Source organism: Penicillium lagena (assembly GCF_028827675.1).
Source record: "Penicillium lagena strain IBT 129212 chromosome Unknown utg000005l_segment0_segment0, whole genome shotgun sequence".
In the NCBI taxonomy this organism is placed as follows: domain Eukaryota; kingdom Fungi; phylum Ascomycota; class Eurotiomycetes; order Eurotiales; family Aspergillaceae; genus Penicillium; species Penicillium lagena.
The window spans coordinates 2071918-2093024 of NW_026623226.1; the positions used below are offsets into that span (position 1 = coordinate 2071918).

At 52.9% G+C, this 21107-nt stretch overlaps 6 protein-coding genes across 6 annotated transcripts; 3 read left to right on the forward strand and 3 right to left on the reverse strand.

Moving 5' to 3' along the window:
• Positions 1-72: 72 nt before the first annotated feature.
• N7510_007553 (uncharacterized protein) lies at positions 73-2172 on the forward strand (the record flags this gene model as incomplete). The annotated part of the gene is made up of 2 exons (XM_056979478.1): positions 73-1613; positions 1668-2172. 2 exons carry the CDS (start codon positions 73-75, stop codon positions 2170-2172), a joined length of 2046 nt encoding a protein of 681 aa, XP_056832521.1.
• A 133-nt stretch (positions 2173-2305) lies between these two features.
• N7510_007554 (TauD/TfdA dioxygenase family protein) lies at positions 2306-3562 on the reverse strand (the record flags this gene model as incomplete). The annotated part of the gene is made up of 5 exons (XM_056979479.1): positions 2306-2481; positions 2533-2664; positions 2719-2767; positions 2824-3341; positions 3394-3562. The coding sequence occupies 5 exons, from the start codon at positions 3560-3562 to the stop codon at positions 2306-2308; spliced, it is 1044 nt and encodes a 347-aa protein (XP_056832522.1).
• A 1432-nt stretch (positions 3563-4994) lies between these two features.
• N7510_007555 (uncharacterized protein) lies at positions 4995-7762 on the reverse strand (the record flags this gene model as incomplete). The annotated part of the gene is made up of 4 exons (XM_056979480.1): positions 4995-5706; positions 5762-5844; positions 6124-6183; positions 6500-7762. The coding sequence occupies 4 exons, from the start codon at positions 7760-7762 to the stop codon at positions 4995-4997; spliced, it is 2118 nt and encodes a 705-aa protein (XP_056832523.1).
• A 709-nt stretch (positions 7763-8471) lies between these two features.
• N7510_007556 (formin-mediated actin nucleation enhancer) lies at positions 8472-11605 on the reverse strand (the record flags this gene model as incomplete). The annotated part of the gene is made up of 2 exons (XM_056979481.1): positions 8472-11372; positions 11444-11605. The coding sequence occupies 2 exons, from the start codon at positions 11603-11605 to the stop codon at positions 8472-8474; spliced, it is 3063 nt and encodes a 1020-aa protein (XP_056832524.1).
• Positions 11606-12571: 966 nt separating this feature from the next.
• On the forward strand, positions 12572-16074 carry N7510_007557 (putative PAB1 binding protein (Pbp1); the record flags this gene model as incomplete). The annotated part of the gene is made up of 5 exons (XM_056979482.1): positions 12572-12735; positions 12988-13177; positions 13235-13508; positions 13567-15816; positions 15869-16074. The coding sequence occupies 5 exons, from the start codon at positions 12572-12574 to the stop codon at positions 16072-16074; spliced, it is 3084 nt and encodes a 1027-aa protein (XP_056832525.1).
• A 1945-nt stretch (positions 16075-18019) lies between these two features.
• Positions 18020-20818, forward strand: N7510_007558 (COPI-interacting protein CEX1; the record flags this gene model as incomplete). Its single annotated transcript, XM_056979483.1, has 8 exons — positions 18020-18142; positions 18214-18513; positions 18563-18709; positions 18786-19159; positions 19215-19509; positions 19560-19763; positions 19816-19988; positions 20041-20818. The coding sequence occupies 8 exons, from the start codon at positions 18020-18022 to the stop codon at positions 20816-20818; spliced, it is 2394 nt and encodes a 797-aa protein (XP_056832526.1).
• Positions 20819-21107: the final 289 nt, after the last annotated feature.

The window sequence follows — 21107 nt, forward strand, 5'->3', positions numbered from 1 at the left end:
CGTAGTCAGTCAGCCGCGGCCCAAGCGATCTTTTCATGCGGGGAAATTTTATCGAAGGCGCCTTCTCTCTTCATGGATCCCGAATCCCGAATACGCAAACGTATCCCGAAATCCTGCAAGCGCTGCCATCGGCGGAAACAGCGCTGCGTCGGGGTTCCCACATGCACGAACTGTGAATCCGCAAATCAACCCTGCTCACGAGCCGAGACTGCTCCGTCATGGCACCATGGCATGTCCAAAGGTGCCTTGGTTGACCGGATCGAAACCCTTGAGGATCAACTTGCCGCCGTTCTGAATCAAGCACCAGAATCAGCGACCGCTCAGTCTACGGTCGCAAAGGAATCCACGTTGTCTCACCATCCAACTGCGCAAAGGGATCAACTAGATGGAGTAGTTCGCTTTTTGACTTTTGGACATGAGACAGATGGGGAGACAGCCTATCTCGGTCCATCATCGGGTCTCTCCATTGCAGAAAATCTTGGCCGAATAGTCCACAGCACGGTCGGAGGAAAACTGTTGCCCGTCAACTCCAGCAGCCAGAAATCAGAGCCATGGTGGGAAAGCACCGAGCGAGACAACGTTGCTCCTCCTGATGACGTCGTGGGCTCACAAATTCTCGACGCATACTTCAATAACATGCATCTACGCCTTCCTTTCCTGGACCGCACGGAGATCCTGGAATTGCATACGAAGAGACATCAACCGCCTGGCTCAACACCTCAAGGTCAGTTTGAGAAGTTTAAGCTCTTCATGGTTTATGCAATTGGGGCAACTATCTCTCAAATGACTGAGACGTACAACTCAACTCCCCCAAAAGCCTTCTTGGTCACAGCCCTACAATTCGATCCAACTCATAGAGAGTCGCTTTCAATTGCAAGCATCGAAGCAATGATGCTTTTGGTCCTATACAATCTTCGCTCAACCTCCAACTCCAGTGTGTGGTACATGATTGGATTAGCGATGAGGATTTGTGTCGATTTTGGATTCCATCGTGAGGCGCGCTACCGCGATCTGAAGCCACATGAGGCAGAGATGAGACGCCGTCTCTTTTGGAGTGTATATCTGACTGAAAGATACACTGCTTGGGCACTCGGCCGACCATTTAGTATTGCAGAAGAAGAGATCGATACCGTGCCTCCGCATAACCTGGATGATTCAATCAATAATGATGACATGATCATACAGATACTCAGCAACAATGCGAGTATACATGTCCAGTCACAGAAACCTACGATTGGAAGGTTTATTGCCTCGATCCAGCTGCATCGCATTGTCTCTCAAATTCATACCCGTATATACCGTGTCGACAAACCCGTCTCGCAAATGTTGCCAGAAGTTGCTCCTTTGATGGCCTCACTGCAGGATTACAAACAATCTCTGCCTTCTCTCGACCTCAAAGAGAAAGACTTTGTGCACATGCACTGGAACAACTCCCTCCGAATACTCGTTCAACCATTTCTGAGTATTTTGCAACCACAAGATAAGCTCATTGAAACTTGTCTGTCAGCCTCGGGTCAAATGTGTCAGTTCTTTAAAAGACTCCAACAGAGAGACTCTTCGGGTTTTTCCTTTCTCCTTGTCAACTCCGTCTTCATGGCCGGGCTTACTATGTGGTGAGTACCTAGGTGTTCTCTTGTACAAAAGTCCTATTCTGACAAAATTCACAGCTTTTGTCTTTTCCGGTCACCATTTCTTTGGACAACCACGGTATCGAATGACTTGCGCGCTTGTTCATCTGCAGTCTTTGTGATGGCAGAGCGCAACCCAAAGCTAAAGAAACATCGCGATGGTCTCGAAAATATCATCAATCGAGCGATGGAGTTTGTTGAAGAGTCTGCAAATACAAGACGTGCAAGTGAACAAGGTCTTCCAGCTCAGGGCCATTCAACCGGTGAACAACCTATGCATCACACTTCGCCTCATGATTCTCTTGAGTCACAAGCCCAGCAATTTGTCCCAGATAATCTCTATGACACGACTACAGAGCTATTTGATACACATACACTGGGTCTATTTCCAGGATTCCAAGACTTTCCGATGCAACTGCACGACGGACTAACAGCAGGGAGTCCCAGCGTGCTGCATCCATTCCAGGGGATCCTCACCGAGGACTTTTGGACAGGTGATGCATTCAATCTCCCTATGCTGGAGAGATTTAACCGGCGAGTTTAATTAATCAAATCAACTAACAAATCATTCTTATTTCATCCATGTTAACTGCATAGTAGATCATTCTGGGTGAAAAATGACTGGAAATAATCTGCAATAGGCTATGGAATAAATCTACCCACCCCATTCGTGTCGCTCATTGATGACAAGGAGCAAGGTCATCCATAATTCCCAAGTCTTCACGACGGGACTTGCTTTCAGGATCAAAAAAAGGCACCTCTCCAACTCCGACAGCCCGGTTGCCACTGCGTGCGCCAAAGCCTTCGTGGTCACCCGTTGCAGTGTGGAAAACACTTCTGTTGTCCCAAATTGCTATATGTTTTCAGTATTTTATTGAATATCGAATACGAATATAGCACTTACCGATGTCATTAGGCTGGTTCCACTTGAGACGGACTTGGAGGTCATGCCCATAGGTGATCAGGTCGTGAAACCACTGTAACATATTTGCACTCTCTCGGCGGTTCAAGCCATTAATGATAGAAGGAAACGAGCCTATTCCGATACCAAATTAATTGTCTTGTTCCATGAAAGCAAAAGAATTCTTACCAACTGCAAAAATCGACTTCCAGCCTGTGATTGGGTTCGTCCTCACGACCTGTGCAAAGATTAGAACTCCAAAGTCATACCCGAAATAAGGGAGTAAGGTCTTACCGGATGCACAGCAAAAAGGTCTGACCCGACATTCTTCGGCGAGCCTCTCTCCTTGGTATACATCGCAAAATTGCCTGACTGGGCCATACGTCGGAACCCCTCACCGTCATAGACAGCGCTAAGTGTCTCCAAGAACTTCTGATAGGGCTTGCTGATGCGGTCATAGATCTCATACCCAGAAGCCCAAAGAGTATCACCACCAGTCTCAGGGAGTTTGATCAGACGCAAAGAAGAGAAATCCGCAGGAGCGGGCTCAAACGCGATGTCGCTATGCCACACAGCGGCCATCTTAGTGTAGTTTGAGTTCTTGTAGAGCTTCTTACGGCCCTCAGAGTCAATGGTGCTGATTGCGGGATCTGGGTCGCCGAACTCGCGTGCGTCGTTTGTCACTGGGTGGATGTGTAGCCCGTGGTCGGAAGGACGGCCGGTGAGCTGGCCCATGCGGAGAATGAGCTCTTTCTGGAGGTCATTGGTGAGGTTGTCCTGGGCGCGGAAGAAGACTACACCTCGTTCGGCGACTTTAGAGGGTTAGTATATGTGGAAATCAGGATGGAATGGAGTCATACATACTCATGATTGCTAGGTCGCGGATGCGCTCATCCGCATTAGGGACGTGCAGGATATCATCCACAATGTTGCACGAGTCTTTGGTGAACTCGTTGCCGATAACAGGGGTAACAAGGACTGGCTTAAACTGATCCAGAGATCCCGATGAATGAAGACGAGTAGTTGGCTGCATGCTGGCGGTTATTGAAGCGGTTGTTTGGATACGAAGTTGTCGAAGCGTTGCTGGAAGAGACAGCTAGCTATTCCTTGCCGGTTTATGGTTTCCCGAGAAATTGTTGCAATAAATCTTTCCAGTTGCGAATATATGCGTCTTTTAAATACCCCTCAGCATCTCTGATGAGATATCATTGAGGTACCACTATAGACGCTTTCGGCTTTCGGCGTTAAGACCTGTTCGGCCAGATGTCACCAGACTTCGAGAAATATCAGAGCCGAAATGGAATAATGTATGTAAGTGTTACGCTTTTTTGCAAGATGCTGGTTTTTGCGCTTGTTCTAGAGCTTCTTGTCGCTCAACAATGTACACATACAGGCAACCGTTACTGTAGTTGCCGACATGCGACGAGAACCTCTGAAATGCATAAGATTATGCGACAGGCAGAAACATAAAATGTGTACGATGTTGAATAACAAGTTTTCTTTTCACTAGCTATTTACTACCTTTTTTTTTTCCGGCGTTAAATGATGCGTTGGTTCTAAGCTTTCGTGCAAACCGAAGCAAGGTCTTGCAATAAAGTCTCAACACCTCGAACCTCGCACGACCAGCGCCAAAATTGCGCAATTGAGCAATATTAGTCAATTATTGTAGATAAATTGCTCTCGGGAAATACTTCTCCTCAATATGTGGGGGAAAATTGGGTTCATCGGCGATAGGAAGCATTTAGATGCGTTTACAGTGAGGCTTAACGCCGATGTGCCGAAAATCCTCTGCGGGGACAATTACAAGGCTAGCCAACCAGACGCAGGGCAGTTAAAACGTACTTTTCCTGATGCACTCATAACCCCACAAGAGACAAGGTAGCTCACTGTTGACAGCTCCCTTGGCAGCCGAGGGAGATTGCAACAGAGCAGCATTTTATTTCACTATCGCGCATAGTCTTTATTGAATGTTTATCATATACAGCATTACGTCTGCTCTTTTCCTTATTCCCCCATTGTCACCCTTCTACCGCATCATCAACATAACTTTCGTAGAAGCTGCATCCGAGCGTGGCCCTTCCTTCACTTAATCTTACATCTGAATCGAAAGTTGATCGTGGAGAGAGTTATTACAGATCTGCCGGTTTTCAAATATACCTACTGAGATGAAGGAAGCTCGGGGCACATGCCAGAGAAAGTAGATAAAACAAACAAAAAGTGGTTTTTCTTTCTATATCTGTCTAGAAGCCATACTCTATTCTTCTTGTTCTGACATATTTGACCCAACGTGGTCTACAAGAGTCGGAGACAATCAATATTGATACAGGCTTAGCGTACAACAGACTCGGCCAGATGGAAAGAAGAAAAGGGAGTGGGTATCGGCACAAAGGTCAAGGATGAGGGTCGCGGCAGGTAGTTTTCGTTCGAACTTCTGGCATTCTGTTCTTGCACTTGTCGGTATCGGCTTACTCGGCCCGCATTTTGCGGAAGAAATCCATGACGCCCGTGAAGACGACGAGCAGGATACCGCCACCGGGGCCAAGACGCAGGACCTTGGGGATGAAGCCCTTGTACAGGGCGCTGAAGCCCTCCTCCTTCATGACGACGCCGAGAGCGGGCCAGGCCCAGTTATACTTGGGCACCTGGCCAGGGACCTTGGTTGTGTTCTGGATGCGGGACTTGACGACGTCCATCGGGGTGTTGAGCATCGTACCGGCAATACCACCAATGGTACCGGCGATCAAGTCATTGCGGGTCTGCTGGCTCTTGTTGCCGGGCTCAGGCGCGGGCAGCTGCGCGCGGACCTGGAAGATACAACCGAAATAACCTGCGTTCCACAGGATGTGGCGCCACAGCGTCGACTCGAGGCCATTGTACATGGCCAGAGGGCCCTCGGTCTGTACGATCTTCTTAACCACATCAAGCATGCCATTGTACTTGCCCGCCGATGCCTTGTCCTGCAGGCGAATCTTCACCAGCTCGAAAGGAACCACCACGAACGCCTCTGTTGCTCCAGCCGTGGCGCCGGTCAGCGTGGCCAGACCCTGCGTCTGCTTCTCCACGCCAAACAGGCCACGGTAGAAGGTGCCCCAGCTGTCATTAGCGGCGAACTTGGTCGCACGCTTGGGCGCCTCCATCAAAATGGGGGCCGAGATACCACGGTATAGACGGGAAAATCTGTGGGTTGGGTGGTCAGATATCGGTCTCATGGTGCTTGTCCGCAATAACGTACCCCTCGTTCTTCACAATCTTGCGGAAGCAGTCGAGCATGCCGGTATAGTGATCCTGGCCCGGAACCGCGACGCCTGACTGGAGCTGACTGAAGGGCATTATTAGCACACGTACGCTCGGGTTGCACCGCTAACCACACTTACACTCGTGTCTTAACCACATCCAGTGGGTACCTGCATATCGTGCTTTGTTAGCCCAGTCCAATTGAGTGTTCACACAACAAGGTAGCGTGGCGTGGAAGCGTACATGACAAGAATCTGTTCGTGCGGGGAGACAACGTATTAGTCAAGGCACAATCTCACACACGCAGCCCGACTTGATCGACGTAGTCGGAACGTGCTCCGGGGACCGAGAAGAACTTACCTCCGACACACCAGCCACTGCACCGGCGGCGAATTGGTAGATGAAGGGCAGGGGTTGCTGCTGGTTGGACGACATGGTGGGCAACCGGGGGACTTGATGACCTGGGAGTTGTTGGAGGTTAGTTTGAGGCGAATTTCAATATTTCAGGCAGAATAAAGGATCGCATTCTTACCTAACAGACCCAAACGAGAGATGGGGGAATTGGGAGAAGAAGGAACGAGGGAAGAAGTGATGTCGGCAGATATCGGTGATCGAATCCGATTGCGTTTACCCGTGTGCTGACTAACCATCACCCCGGGTTTTGTGTGGGGTTTTGTTTTTACTTTCTCTACAACAACAACAACAACAACAACAACAGCATCCCCAGACCACCAACGCCAATCCCCAGCATCCCAGGAGATAATCCACTGCACCCATTCGTTGCTTGCTCCTTGGCCACCGTGGTCGCCGTCGCCGCCGTCGCCGCCGTCGCCGTGCAGCTCGACCCGCATACAAACCCGGAAGGACAACAGCCTCCACCCACCGTGTCCGCACAGCTAAACCAACCGTTCGCGCACCGTCCTCCACCTCCATGGTTCCCTGCTGTAGCCGTGACAGGCACTACAATTGTCCTACCATCTGTGGTGAGCGTCGTCGAAGATGTTGTAGGACACGACGTGGTATCGCAGTCTCGACCTGTCTGGCAGCACCCGCCGTGGTAGACGGCCGAGCAAGCATAGAACCCAGTCGGGCAGAATCCCTCTCCCGTAGTGGCGGTTGAGAGGCTTGTAGGACGGGCCGGCGGTGCCAGACTTTCGGTCGTTTTGGTGTTGCTTGTCGTTTTGGTGTTGCTTGTCGCTTTGGTGTTGCTTGTGTGAGACGAAGACGTAGAGCTCGGGATACTCTGCGGCTCGGTCGAATACGTTCTTGTGGATACCATCACGGTCGAATGGAGAGTCACTGTAACGATGGAGACGTAGGCGCCTGGATTGTAGCAGTCAGCAAAGGCATACTGACCAACCGAGGAATGATTTCGGTACTTACATCCGCCGGGGACACACTCGTAGCCAGGAATGCAGCATCCACCACCCAGCGCTTCGGAGCACGTTGTGTATCCAGATTGACACGATCCAATCTGTCCAGAGCATGTTTGTCCACTAGGGCAGCAGCCCATGTCTCCCGACCCCGTATCTTGGACCGACACACAGGTCTCTCCGGCACCGCAGCAGCGATTCGGCTGGCCGATGGACGTGCAGCTGTATGTACCCGTCGGACACTTGAAGTCCCGGACTTGCAATAGATTATCTAGAACTGACGGTAAAGAGGGGGGTTGGAGAGGGAATGATCTCTCCAGAAACACTTCCGGCATCTCGTCATTCATGGTCTCGTCCTTGGTCTCTCGCTCCGATAATCCCTGCGCATTGTCGAGGAATTGCCAGTAATCCAGGAAAAATTTCTCCCCTTCGTCACTGCTCATCTTTCGCACACCTTGTGCGGGCGTCTCTGCCAGCCGGGAGATTATCTCGGCGTTGCGATGCAGGATATGCTCAGCATCGGTTGATATTGCAATACCATCGATTGAAGGGGATACAAAGGTATCCCCTTCTTCCTGGGCCTGGCAGGTTGCCAGGAGAAAAGTGAGGACTGGTAGGAGCAGCATATAGACACTGCCTAAACGGGTTTGGCAACCCCGTCAGACTCGTAGATTGTAGTTTGTAAGAGATGAAGAGTTTTCCTATAGGCAGTCAGTTTCCTGATATGCCACAACTGCAAACAAAGCTAGATGGAAAAGGTGTTGTACAAGATCTTGGTGAGACCAGGCCGCTGGGGCTGGAGATATATTTCGGATGTGGTGGTGGGATGAGTGGCGTTCGTGATGGGGTATGACTAGATAGACGATCAAATATATAAAGAGGGATCTTTTTTTGTCTGTTCACAAGTCCGACAAGATTATCAATCTAGACAAAAAAGAACCGGAACGGAGTTGTTGGGGTTGCGTTGGTGGTGCGCAGGAAATGCGATGGCTGGGGATCGGAAGTAACAGGCAGCCCTAGTGCATATATACTTTCGCGCTCCATTTACTTATTGAAAGTTCCTGATTGAGCTGCTCTGCTATTGTATCTCATTAACAAACACATTATACTGGCATTAGCTGTAGACCACTATGGGGCCGGGTATCGACAAAAAATAACACGCCATATGCACTGCAAGCGGGCTGCGAAGAGGTATATTGCAAGTCCGGGGTAAATGAAATCGTGGAACAACATTCAATGCCAAAAGCCCCTCTCTCATACACAACATGCAATTTGAAACCCCTGCTATTCAAATAAGGGACGAGGACCTTGAAAGGTTTCAAGCTCAGCCTGCTCCTACTCAGGCTTGTCGGAAGATGGCGACTCTTCGTTCTTGTGACTCGGAGAGCCTTCGGATGCGGTTTCTGCTTCTCCTGAGCTGGTTGTCTCATCCTGTCCTTCGGATTTCTGTTCTGCTTGGGCTGCCGCTTCGGCAGCCTCCATCTTGGCATTGATACCCTGCTGCCTCTCCCAGACTTCCTTGCGAATGCGGTCATCCTTGGCGTTGCGCAGTCGTTCCGCCTCTTCGACGCCGCCGCTCTTCTTCAGCTTGCCCTCTTGGACAAAATTCCCTAGTTCTTTCTGGAAGAGGCCGATTCGCCGACTCTCAAGTTCCTTCTTCCGCGCCTTTTCTGCTCGCTCGATAGCCTCCACTCGGCTCTCATGGTTAGGCTGCAGAGCGCGGACCTCGCCGAGGACGCCGTCTTTGGCTTTCATGGGGTCAATCGTCGGATCGATTCCCAGAGTTCGGGAGGCGGAACGTGCGCCGGGGGTGCCAGCGCCGCTACTGACGTTGCTCTGCGCCTGCTCTTTGGTGGCCTGCTCCACCAAAGCAAATGTTTGGGCTGCTTTCTCGAGGTCGTCCTGCAAGTCGGCGGCAAGGTCCTCTTGCATGGTAAGTTGATCTCGTTCCTCGCAGACCATCTGTAGTTCCTTCTCCCAGATTTTGGTCCAGATGGGCTTCTCACGGCTCAGGAAGTCTTGCATCTTCTTGATCTCCTTCATGACATTACTGACATCTCGGCTGACACCTTCCAATTGTCTGGGCAAGGGCCGCACGCCTCTTGTGACAACATCCTTGCGGAGATCCTCCACGAGATCTTGGAGATCGTCCACACGAGCGACAAGCCGCTCCGACTCCTTGGCAAGCTCCTTTTTGCCTGTATTGACTCGGGCCCGACCGGCATCACCTTCGAACGTCGGAATCGCAGCCTCCTCGGCAGAAGACTTGACCTTGCTTGCCTTGGCCCGCACGTCACTCATTGAGCTCGTAATGTCAGACGTGAAATTGGAATAAGTCTGCCGCAGGACAGCAAGATCGCGACGCAGGCTCTGAAGTTCTGCAACCTGACTGCCGCTTCCTGCGATTGGAGCTTTCCGACTGTCACCGAGTGCGGGAGGGGCCGAGACCGAAACGGGGGGTGCGACGGACAAGCGAGCCATTTCTTTCGCCGCTTCAAGCTGCCGGTCCGAGACGCGTTGAATGACGGTCCCTTGCCCGGCAAGAGCCTCTTTGACGCCCTCAAACAGGAGCCGCATGCTGCCAAAGCCGTCATCAAAATGTTTCTTGACCTCGTCTAGGGTGTCGACATTTAGAACGAGCACTGAGCGGTCTTTGACATCGCTCAAGTCTTCTAGCTCATGTCGAATTCCCGAAATCGGATCTTGGATGTAAATCTCAGGCAAGTCTGCCCCGTTGTTGTGTGTGTTCCATGCGAATTTCTCAATGAAAGCCAACTGCAGCCGCCCAATAGTGAGCTCTGCAGCGCCTTCTGGAATGACATACTTCTTGATTTTGCTTTTGTACTGCAAGAAGAGAGTTAACTCCTTTCCAGGAGAGGGCTGCTCATTCACAAATTGAGTGACTGGCTGAGGCGTAGAAATATTCGTAGATAGCTCGAGGCGGTCTGGCTTGGGCGTTTCTGGCTCCGGCACCGCCTCCACAGCTGGAGTCTTGGGCTTTCCTGACTCGACGTCCCCAAGGGGTGCCGGTGCCGTTGGAGGCTGTGGAAAGTCTAGCTGTGGCGTCTGGACGGTAGTATCTTTAGCGTTATCCTGCTCCACTGCAGTAGATTGGTCGCCAGAGAGTTCGGGAGCTGGTTCTTGCTGTGTGGCCGATGGGGGCTCGGTAGCAACCTTGCTTTGCTCTTCTACCACTGGATCTGGGATACTCGCGGCCGCCTGTGCCGCTCCGCTCTTGGAAGCAATGGAAGACTGTTGTCTCGTATGCGTATATGATCCCCGCAGGCGAACTGCGTTCAAAGACTCGCGAACATCCCGGCCACGGTTCGGAATAGGGGAACTCTGAGTCGGGAGAACTGGGACGCCGTTGGTGGAGGGACCAAGGTGCTTCTGGATCTGATATGCAGAGAAGCGACGAGACGCACGTCGCTCCAGCTCTCCACTCCTTTGTAGAGCACCAAGGGCATCGTCCTGTTTCGGCGGTGGTGGAGGCGCCGGGAAGCCTGCAGGCGTATTGGGAGCAGCCACTGCGCCGCGAGGAGTGAGAGCCGAGTCCACAATTTCCGTCGGAGAGCTTTGCGTGAGCAGCTGTTGCGTCTCCCGCCGCGATGCTTCCCGCTCAGAAAAGCTCCCTCCCCCACCATCGCCTGAGACGGGCGCTGGTGAAGGCCCTGGTGAAGCTCGAGACATAGCGTGCTGGTCGTCCAAAGACCCATTGCTGCCGTATCGCTTAGCCGACCGTCTCGGAGACTGCGCAGCCGCAGGCGGCATAACGGAGGCGGCTGTTTCATCGTACAGCTGTCCCATGTTGGGGGGCCCATCCAAGTGTCCGGCACTGGCGTGTCGTCCCGGCGCGGGTCTGCCTTCTTCTCGTTGTTGTCGTGACCGTAGCCGTGCCTGTTTCTTCTTCAACCCTTGCAGTAGATTGACAATTATGTCACGAATTCGCGGGAGGTAACGATCCAGGCTCTGCGGCGATGCATCCTGGCTGAGGGTGTCTTCTAGGATCGTTCGTAGGAGGTCTGGCACGGGGCCTAGATCCGAGGTGTCGACGCTGATAGCATTGAAGGCCCGACAGGCCAGGTTGAATTCATATCCCAGACGCACATATACATCGGACACGTCGTTCTCCGAGGCTTGTTTTCGAGACCATTGCGTCAGCGTCTCCAGGAGTTGTTTCGTGGCTACTAGAAGATGTGTCACGCTCTTTTCGATCTGGGAGATTTGTTTATCGGGCTGTGGGCGCGCGCACACACAGGGTCAGCAACCTTTCTTTCCAGACATCCAAACGCGCAGGAGACACGTACTGCACTCTTGCTGGACCCTGGTCGGGCCGAGGCCGATGAGCTGCGGCCAGACTGGGAGGCCATCGCAGGGTCGCTGCCCGACAGCGGGTACTGGGGGGGAGGGCTCAGAGGAGGATCTCCGGGATAAGGTCGCTGAGACCTCGAGCCAGACGGCGACTGCATGTGCTCTGCGCGGGCGATGGAACGAAGCACAACAATGGTCGGGGATGCAGGAGAGAGAACAACAACGAGAAAGTGTCAGCTGACTAGTGCCCGATACGCGGCCCGTAAGTAAAGTTACCGGCCGTTGGTTTACATGGATCGGACCGCGGCGAGGGGAGTCAATTGTCGATGACGAATCGATGGGTGATGGATGATTTGTCGGGAGAAATCGTCGAATAATGCATGCATCTTGCGTCGTGCGTCCGCGTTGGTATGGGTTATTGCGCGAGTCTATGAAACAGGCCGTCCAGTCAGGTTCATCTTACATTGGCCGGGCCCAACAAGACCCCAGATGATTGCCCTCTCGGTTGAGAGCAGAAGCGAGTCGAGAATATTATATTTCCTTTCCTGGCAGCAACATATCTCCATCCTCATCGCAATCAAGAGTACTTACTCGGAGGTGTTAGGGTGGGTCAGAGCTGACAGCGGCACGGTGACAGGGTCCAACAGCCCCGGAGAGCCCAAGAAGCAACCAACACAATACCCAGCTCTGCGGAGCAACGATTATTGCCAATAGTAGTAGCAAAGCTGCTATAGGACTAACGCGAAGGAACTATTTGCTCGATTATTGCTCTACCTGAGGTGGCACAATAGAATACCAGTGACCATACCCGTACACCCCGTGACTTACCCCAATCAGGTCTAAGTCCATCACCCATCCATCGACTTTCTTTCTTCATCCCTCGATCACCCTCGACTGCCCTATCTTCCCTTCCCCCTTTCTGCCCCTTCTCATTCCCCCACCCCATTGACTGGACCTGTGGCTGCTCTCTCTGTGCGTGTGGCGGCTGCTCACCCCCCTCACTGTTCTGTCCCTGTCCTGTTTGTGCAGGCGGTGTGTTGTGGCTTCGTTCCTCGACCTCGCGGCTTTCCGCCGTGCGAAGTTCCACGACACCAGCCTGCCCTGACTGACCCTTGAGTCAATCAATGGCTTCCACCATCAACTCCATGCCTGCTGCAAACAGCGCGTCGGGCAATGCCGTCAATCCTGCGGCGCAGAATTCGGGTCGTCCCTCGCTGAGACCCAGCGCCAGCACCAAGGGGTCTGACGGTCGACGACAGTCGGGCAGCCCTGCGGACGGTGGAAATAGGTACGCTGCAATCCCCACCTACCCGCTCGCTTCTCTTCTTTCTGTCGGGGGACTCGAACGAAATATCGCCTTGCGTCGTTTCTCCTCTCACCCTCCCCGGGGTGTGAAAGACCCCGTGCACGTGCCTTCTACCTGGCAAGCTTTGTTGCACTCCAGCATAGAATGTGTGCCATTGGAGGGCCACAGTCCTGCTATAAGTCCTACACAGCCGTCTTTCTACCGTCACTGACTCAAAAACGTGCTTCTTCATAGGCGCAGCAATTCCCAGAAGGCCTGGACCCAAGGGACCAATCCCATTACCCAACGTACTTCATACGCATCATCGAACGGAAACACGTCCCACCAGAGGCAGACGGGTTCACCTCGACCGGGCCAGAAGGAATCAAATACCCCGGACAGCCATGCTCATGACCGTCTTGTCTTCCTCTTTGCTAGCTTCATCGTATGCTTGTCACATTCTGATAACCATACTCCATGACCAGAGCTGATTGTTTTTTAGGGTCTGAACACCACCATTACCACCAAGTCAGGGGACAAATTTACCGGCATCTTCTCCTCTTCGACCCTTGAAGCCAGCGATTCGTCGTTCCTGCTGAAGATGGTTCAGCGCGCCTCTCAGGAGAACCAACCCAAAGCCAACGGTGTTAGCGAGGTCACAAGTCCATACTTAGGAACCGGACCTGACCACAGCATGGCATTTGATATCAAGGACGTCGCGGATATCGCCGTGCCCAATGTGGTCCCGGCAGAGGTTTCGGCAAAGGAATCAAACGGTAAGACTAATCCACGTCCACTGATACCACATATGTGCTGACCGTTCTCTTCCTGCAGGCGCGTCGGCTGGCTTCAAGACTGATGCTGATATTTCTGGGAACCTGGCGATGCGAGAACGAACTTTGAAGCGCTGGGAGCCCGCTGAGCACGAGGTCGATATGTCACTCGAAAGCACCACAACGGCAGGCTGGGACCAATTCGAGACAAATGAAAGACTCTTTGGTGCCAAGACCAACTACGACGAGCACCTGTACACGACTCGCATTGACCGCTCGGATCCGGCCTTCAAGCAAAGGCAGGCTGAGGCGGCTCGCATTGCTCGCGAGATCGAGGGTACTGATGTGGACAATGTCCATATGCGTGAGGAACGAGGTCTGGTGGCGCCCGACACTGGCGATCAAGATGAAGAAGACAAATACAGCGGTGTTCGTCGGGACGACAAAACTTTCCCGCCTCTTCTCTCCGGCCAACCCAACAAATACACCCCTCCTGCACGCCGAGGGCCTGGTGGCCCGCCTGTAGCAGCGAGGCAGCCTACTCCTTCCAAAGAGGCTGTGCCGCAACAGAACCAACCCCAGGCGACACAAGGTGTCAAAGCCCCTGCTGATGCCGACCAGAAGTCTGCCAAGCGGGCGGTGCCTGATAATGCCACGGCTAATGTCGAGGCTGAAGTGTTGGACCACTTCCGTCAGTTTGCGAACAGTGAGAAGTTGAAGATGCAGGAGCGCCGTCGCAACCAAGCATCGTATGATCGGACGATCAAGCTGAACGAGTTGATGAAGTTCTCGAAGAACTTTAAGCTTTCTACTCCAGTGCCAAAGGACTTGGTGCCGATTCTGGCGAAAGACCCCCACAAGCAAGAGGTGATCATTCAACGCGCTCAACAGTCAATTGATGACAAACCAACTCCGAAGGCTAATACTGTTGCTCCTGAACAAAAGCCACAGGCTCGTGGTCCCACTGGCGCAATGCCTCCTGCGGCACCCTCCGATCGTCAGAACCTCGCGCGCGGCCGTCAGGGACACCTCCCCACTGGTCCTCTTGCTGGCCCGGGAGGCCGATTCCCTCAGCAAGCGATGCAGCCAGGCCGCCCTGGCACGGGCATGCTTGGTCACCGCCTGCAGGACAATCTTCAGCAACGAAAGGGGGCCGGCATGGGCCCTGTTCCCGCTCCTCTGCCCATTCAGGATGCTCGCGGCCCCCCCACTGGCCCAGCCAGCGATCAACCCAAGGTTACGAGCCCGGTGAAGACTCAGACACCGACTTCTGCCGCGGCGTCCAAGTTCAATGTCCGCGCTATGGAATTCAAACCCAATCCCGCTGCGAGTACTTTCACACCTGGTGGCGCCCCCTCTACCAGCGCTGCCGGTTCTGCGGTTAGCCCACGACCATTCTCTCGCAACCGGTCTGTGTCGCGTGCTACCACCCCGTCTGCTTTCTTTGGTGCGAGGAAGCCGCAGCCTATTTCGGAGCGGCCATCCATTGATGATCAGTTCAATCCCATCAAGCGCATGAAAAAAGAAAGTGCTGCGCAGTCTGACAAGCCTTATACCTTCAATGGCGGAATCCCACCGCCTTATAAAACCCTTCCCACCTGGGATGTTTCCGAGGGCAGGGAGGAGACAACCTATGATCAGATGTTCAAGCAGCCAGTCGGCGCTTCCTCGGTCTCGCCACAGGGTCGATCCGCGTCCAACAACCCTCATATGCCGCAGCAACACCAGATGCCGTTCCAGTACCAGCAGCAAAACTCGGGAATGCCTCCTTCGTCCGGCCCTCCCAATGGCCCACATCATCTTCATCCCCAAGGCCCTCACGGCTCTGGTCCGTCTCACATGGATGATCACCACCGCATGCAGTTGTCTGCATCGTCTTCACAGGTCTTCCCTTCTCCGCGGATGCAGCAGGGCTACCCTTCTCCCATGGCCCCTCACGCTCAGCTGGCTTTCGGGCAGCCGATGCCGCAATTTTATGGCGGGCCTCAGCCCAACCACATGAGACAATATCAAGGTGTGCCCCAGTTCATGAACCCACAGGCCCCTATGGGGGCGCCTATGATGGTCCAGCAACCTTCCAATGGCCCGTATATGGGCGTCCCGCAGAACATGTCTCCATACAACCCCCAGATGCAAATGTACTCGCCGTCACCGGGCCACGCCTACCCACAGCATGCCCCTCCTCCTCAGCCGCCTAGCGGATATCCAAGCCCCAGCCGCGGTGCCCCCATGATGATGCATCAGAACTCGCAATCGGGTCAACCCCCGCAGCCCATGATGTTCATGCCACCTGGCCAGCAGCAAGGACACAGTGAGTTACCCCAGCTACCCTTTAAAAAGGACCCCTTGTTAACCTGTCCCAGTGCCTCCCGGGCGTGGCGGTTATCCACAGCAGCAGCCTCACTACTCCTCAAGCCCGCACCAGTCCCATCACTACCCTCCCAATCAGCATCGGACGCCAAGCAACAGTTTCAACCAGATGCCGCAAATGCCACCGCAGATGTCCAATACCCCTGCACCTTCGGGCACGGGATCTCATTCCGCCGAGACTGGAGATGAAGGGAAATGAAATCCACGACTGTCGATACCATCACGGGGCGACTGTGTCAGTTACTTGTGAATGCTTGCTTTGCCTTCTTCTCTTGGCCTGGCAGGCGCCTGGCATCAAGCTTCTACACTCTTCGTGCATTCTTCTCCTCTCTTGAATCGCTGTGTGCTTTGAATGTGTGCCCAGCTTGACACGTCCCCCTCATTAGGGTGCATTTACCACATTTATTACATGCACAGTGAACGGTATGTGACGAATCCGCACTGTCGATAGCCCCAGTTCTGATGATCGTGCTGTCAGGCTGGACAAGTGAGCCCAGTTGCCATGCTTATCACAGCCCCCAACCGGGCGATTCGAAACCATGGCCATCATCTCATGCGTTTTACAGCCTGTCATCCACTGTGCAGCAACAACTTGCAGCAACTCGGAGAATTTATTCTACGACGGATATTTTTCCTTTTTCTTTCCGGTCTTTACTTTTTTTTTCTTTGCTCATCCCTTTAGCTGAGGGCTTCTGTGTTGCACCCACTAGGTTCACCCGTGTTGCCAGTGGTACGGATTGAAGTTTTTCGTGGGGATGGATTACGTATGGAGCAGTGTGTGTGAAGTGGTCATGGTGATGGCAACTGGAAGTGGTTTATGATGCTTCGAGGAAGTTGACGGTGTGGCCAAGCAGAGAAGTTCCGTGTGGATCAGTGGACGTGGTTGCTAGCATTCTAAGAAGTGGCAATAACACGATTATACTGTAATCGAAGATATTCCTATCAATACCTCGTATGACACCTGTTCAATCCCTATAGACAATTCTTCCAGCAATCAAATAAAAATAACTTCCCCGGTGGCAGTGATCAGCTTGTAAGTACCTATTCTGTATGTATATCAGTTAGCCACCACTTCATCAACTCAAAAAGCAAGACTCTCGGACAAAGGGGAAAGCATCTCCTCAGGTCTTTTCAGTTCATAGTTTATCGTCATCCAAAGCCCCCGACACCACTAACCCATTCTCATCCACCGCGGTGCTTTATGCCCTCGTCCCAACCAAGTCCAAACCTCCCTCTCAACAAGCTAACCCCAGAGCAAGAAACAACACCACCGAATCCTCAAATCCACCCAGCAAGCAAAAAAGAACAGTGATACAACCCTGACTCTCCCCCATGTCCCCAGCTCCGCTCCCTTTTTCTCTCACTCCTCCTTCACCACTCTTCGCGCAGTTGGATGTAGAGCAATGCCCACACGCTGTTCGCCGCAGCCATTGGTTCCTAATCGTCCTCATGGAAGCAAAGCGGACTCAGGAACCCCAGATCGCGGCGCTTGCCAACATTCACGAATGAATGTTGGGTTTCATATGCACACGATATTTGCTCCCAAGGTCGAGAACAATGCTGCGAGCAGTGTTGCCCTCCCTGTAAAACAGGACGCCGTAGATCAAGCGGCATAGACCTTCGATTGCCTTTTCAGAGCCGTGTACCTGCGTCTGCGAAGAGTGGGAATAGGAGGAGCGAGATTCCAGGGAAGCACGAATCGGGAATCCGAGGGAGAGGTGGGTTGGCTGTAAGAGCTGTGGGGGGTTTGTTGAATTCGGTTTGTGGCGTGGTGGTGTTTCAGCACACTGGTGATGGTTGTTGAGAGTGTTGTGGAAGATGGGTGCTCGGGTGGTTGGAGGGCCAGTACCTTCGGCTTGAGGAGTGAGAACAGGTTGCGCGCGGGTCGTGGACTGGCGCGGTCTGACCTTTTACCAGGATCACATCATTGGAGCACTGCGAGAGTATCGCGAGGGTAGTGGAGGATGGGGAACAGAGAATGGGACGTACCTTTCGTTTGTTGAGCTGTTGGAAGAAGACAAGAAGCACAGAGAGAGAGCGAGTCTAGACTCCTGGCCTTAGGCACTTATCAGGCGCAAACCCGATAAGGCGGGGCAAAAGGAGAGCGACACCACCACTTGTTTTGTTCTTTTTTTGCCACGACAATGGATTTCCTCAAGTCGGCCGTCGCCTCGGCCATCGCCAAGGGCAGCTCGCTTCCCTTCTCGATTGGCGACCGAGTCGACATTGGCGATTCCATCTGGACCCTGCACAATGCCACCAAGCGGGTACTTGCTTTCCCTAACTACGGACCCTGGCCCGCAAACACACCAAATGCTGACCTGTCTGTCCCTTCTAGGATGATAGCTCTGCATGCAGCGTCTTCACTTTCGATATAGCGGCCAACAAGTCGCGTCTCCCCCTGGCCAAGAACGCAGTCCGCAAATCGCGGACTTTGCGCCATCCCGGTGTGATCAAGGTTCTGGATACGATCGAGGTAAACATGAAGCGAGGATACTTAAAAGGCATGGTGCTTACGCTGGAACAGACTGAAGCAAACCTCTACATTGTGACCGAACGTGTGACGCCCCTGTCATGGTCTGTCAAGCGGAGGAGTATCAGCGAGGAGACGGCGAAATGGGGGTTGTACACTGTCGCTGTGAGTGATCCCCAGACGCATTGCTATGCACACTCTAATTTCGGAATAGTCTACTCTCAAGTTTATCAATGACGATGCCTCCTCCGTCCACGGTGCCGTGCGCGCCTCGTCGGTCTTCTCAAGTGAAAGTGGCGAATGGAAGCTGGGTGGATTTGACGTCTTGAGTTCCATGAAGGAAGATGAGGCTATTATATATGTCAGTTGCGCTTCCTCGGTGCCCTAAAGGAAAGCATGGCCGTTTTGGTATTCCCTATGCTGACCCTTTCCAAAAGACGTACGGAAGCATTGTCCCCGATGCAGCACGGTACACCCCCCCAGAGGTCGTCAAAGGAGGCTGGGATGTTATCAAACGTAACCCATTAGCTGCGATCGATGCCTATGGACTGGGAATTCTGATCCTCGAAGTCTTTAATGGCCACTTCGCGGGTGCAGAGCAGGTGGGCAAGACGACCAACATCCCTCCGAGTATGCAACAAAGCTACAAACGTCTCTGTACGGCCAACCCGAAGCTGCGGCTTAGTCCTGCACACTTCGTGGAGCAGGGGAAGAAGCATGGCGGGTTCTTTCAGACGCCCCTGATCCGGTTGACGGAAGACATGGAGAGCCTCGGTCTGAAAAGTGACGCCGAACGAGAGGAATTCATCAAGTATGTTTAATTTGCCTCGTTCCACTTTACCCTGTTGCTAAATTTTCATCTGCAGTGAACTCGATAATCTTTCGGAAGATTTCCCTGAAGACTTTTTCAAAATGAAGGTGCTTCCCGAACTGCTCAAGTCGGTTGAATTCGGCGGCGGCGGGCCCAAGGTTCTTGGGGCTACTCTGAAGATCGGGTCCAAACTGTCACCGGACGAGTTCAATGTCAAGCTGACGCCTGTCGTGGTGCGCCTATTTGGCAACCCTGATCGAGCTCTGCGTGTTTGTCTGTTGGATAACTTGCCCCTAATGATTGATAATCTCCCCAAGAAAGTTGTCAATGACAAGATTTTTCCACAAATGGTGAGTCCTCGTCGACTAGTGAGCATTCTAGCCTTTCTGACCCTGTCCAGACTTCCGGCTTTACCGACGTTGCGCCCGTCGTTCGAGAGCAGACCGTCAAGGCTGTCTTGGCCGTCATCAACAAGCTCAGTGATAGAATTGTCAACGGCGAACTGCTCAAATTCCTGGCACGCACCGCTAATGACGAACAACCTGGCATCCGTACCAACACAACTATCTGTCTTGGCCGAATTGCCAAGAATCTCGGCGAGGGTGTAAGCGCATATATTCCTAGCATGGACATTGGACACTAATTCTGGCATGTAGACTCGGTCAAAGGTGCTTATTGCGGCGTTCACGAGGTCCCTCAGAGATCCTTTTGTGCATGCTCGAAATGCCGGACTGCTCGCTTTGTCCGCTACGATAGACGTGTTCTCTGAGGATGATTGTGCGGGCAAGGTTCTGCCAGCTCTTTGCCCGACACTATTGGATAAGGAGAAGTAAGCAATACCTGTCTGTCTTATACTTCCACGGCTGCTTATAACTGTATAGAATGATTCGAGATCAAGGAAACAAGACGCTGGATCTGTATCTCCAACGGATACGGAAATTTGGCAGCACCATGGCAGATACGGCGCTGCCAGCTTCTGCTCCAGCAGGGGTCAGCAAAACGGAAGCACGCATCGGCACATCTAACGACAAATCTTGGGCCGGGTGGGCCATCTCGTCCTTCACTAACAAGATCACAACGGCCAATGGAGAGATTCAGCCAACAGAGAGCGGCAACAAGCTTGCGGAGGTCGAGGCGGTGCGCTCCGCATCTGTTCCCCCGGTCATATCTCCACCCTCAGCTTCATTGGAACTTCCAAGGCAGACGCTCCTCCCTGCAGCACAGCCACTTGGCCGATCAATGTCAGATCGACCTGTTCCAGTAGTGCAAGAAGAGGACGCAGAAGAGGAAGCAGATGACGTTTTCGATGCCTGGGGCGCGATGGAAGACGATGACGAAAAGGACGAAGATACTTTTACTGCTGCGGTGTCCACTCCGAAACCTACTTCTCCCGAGCCTAACACAACAACCAAACCAGCCGCAGTACCGTACGATGATGGCGGCGAACCCGATTTTGCTGGCTGGCTGGCGGCCAAGTCCAAGTCCAAAGCGAAGCCACTGCCTCCCAAGGGGCTCAGCAAGGCTTCATCCACTAATACCGTGACGCGGACTACGACTGCGAGCACCACCAAACCGCGCGTGGCTGCGCCGGCTAAGAAGATCGATACTACCCCCAAGGACGATGCAATGGATGATGATTGGGGTGATGCTTGGGACTGAGGGTGTGATTCTTTCACGTTTATAGACATTGTTCCATGCCCTCTCGGACTGTGGAAATATATACCCAGTGGTTTTAGCTCGTGCACAAAAGAAATTTACAATAATAGTTCTTTCATCTATACTTCGAACGTCTGGGTAGACTGCTTATCTTATCGACCTGTACCAAGAGTCCGCTTCTTCCTCCTCCACTTACTGCACTCGCTTTCTCTCCACTGCGGTCCCAGGCCGTTTGCAACGAGCCCAGCCTTGAAGGCAGACTTCTCTCGCTCAGTCACTTGCTGTTTTAGCC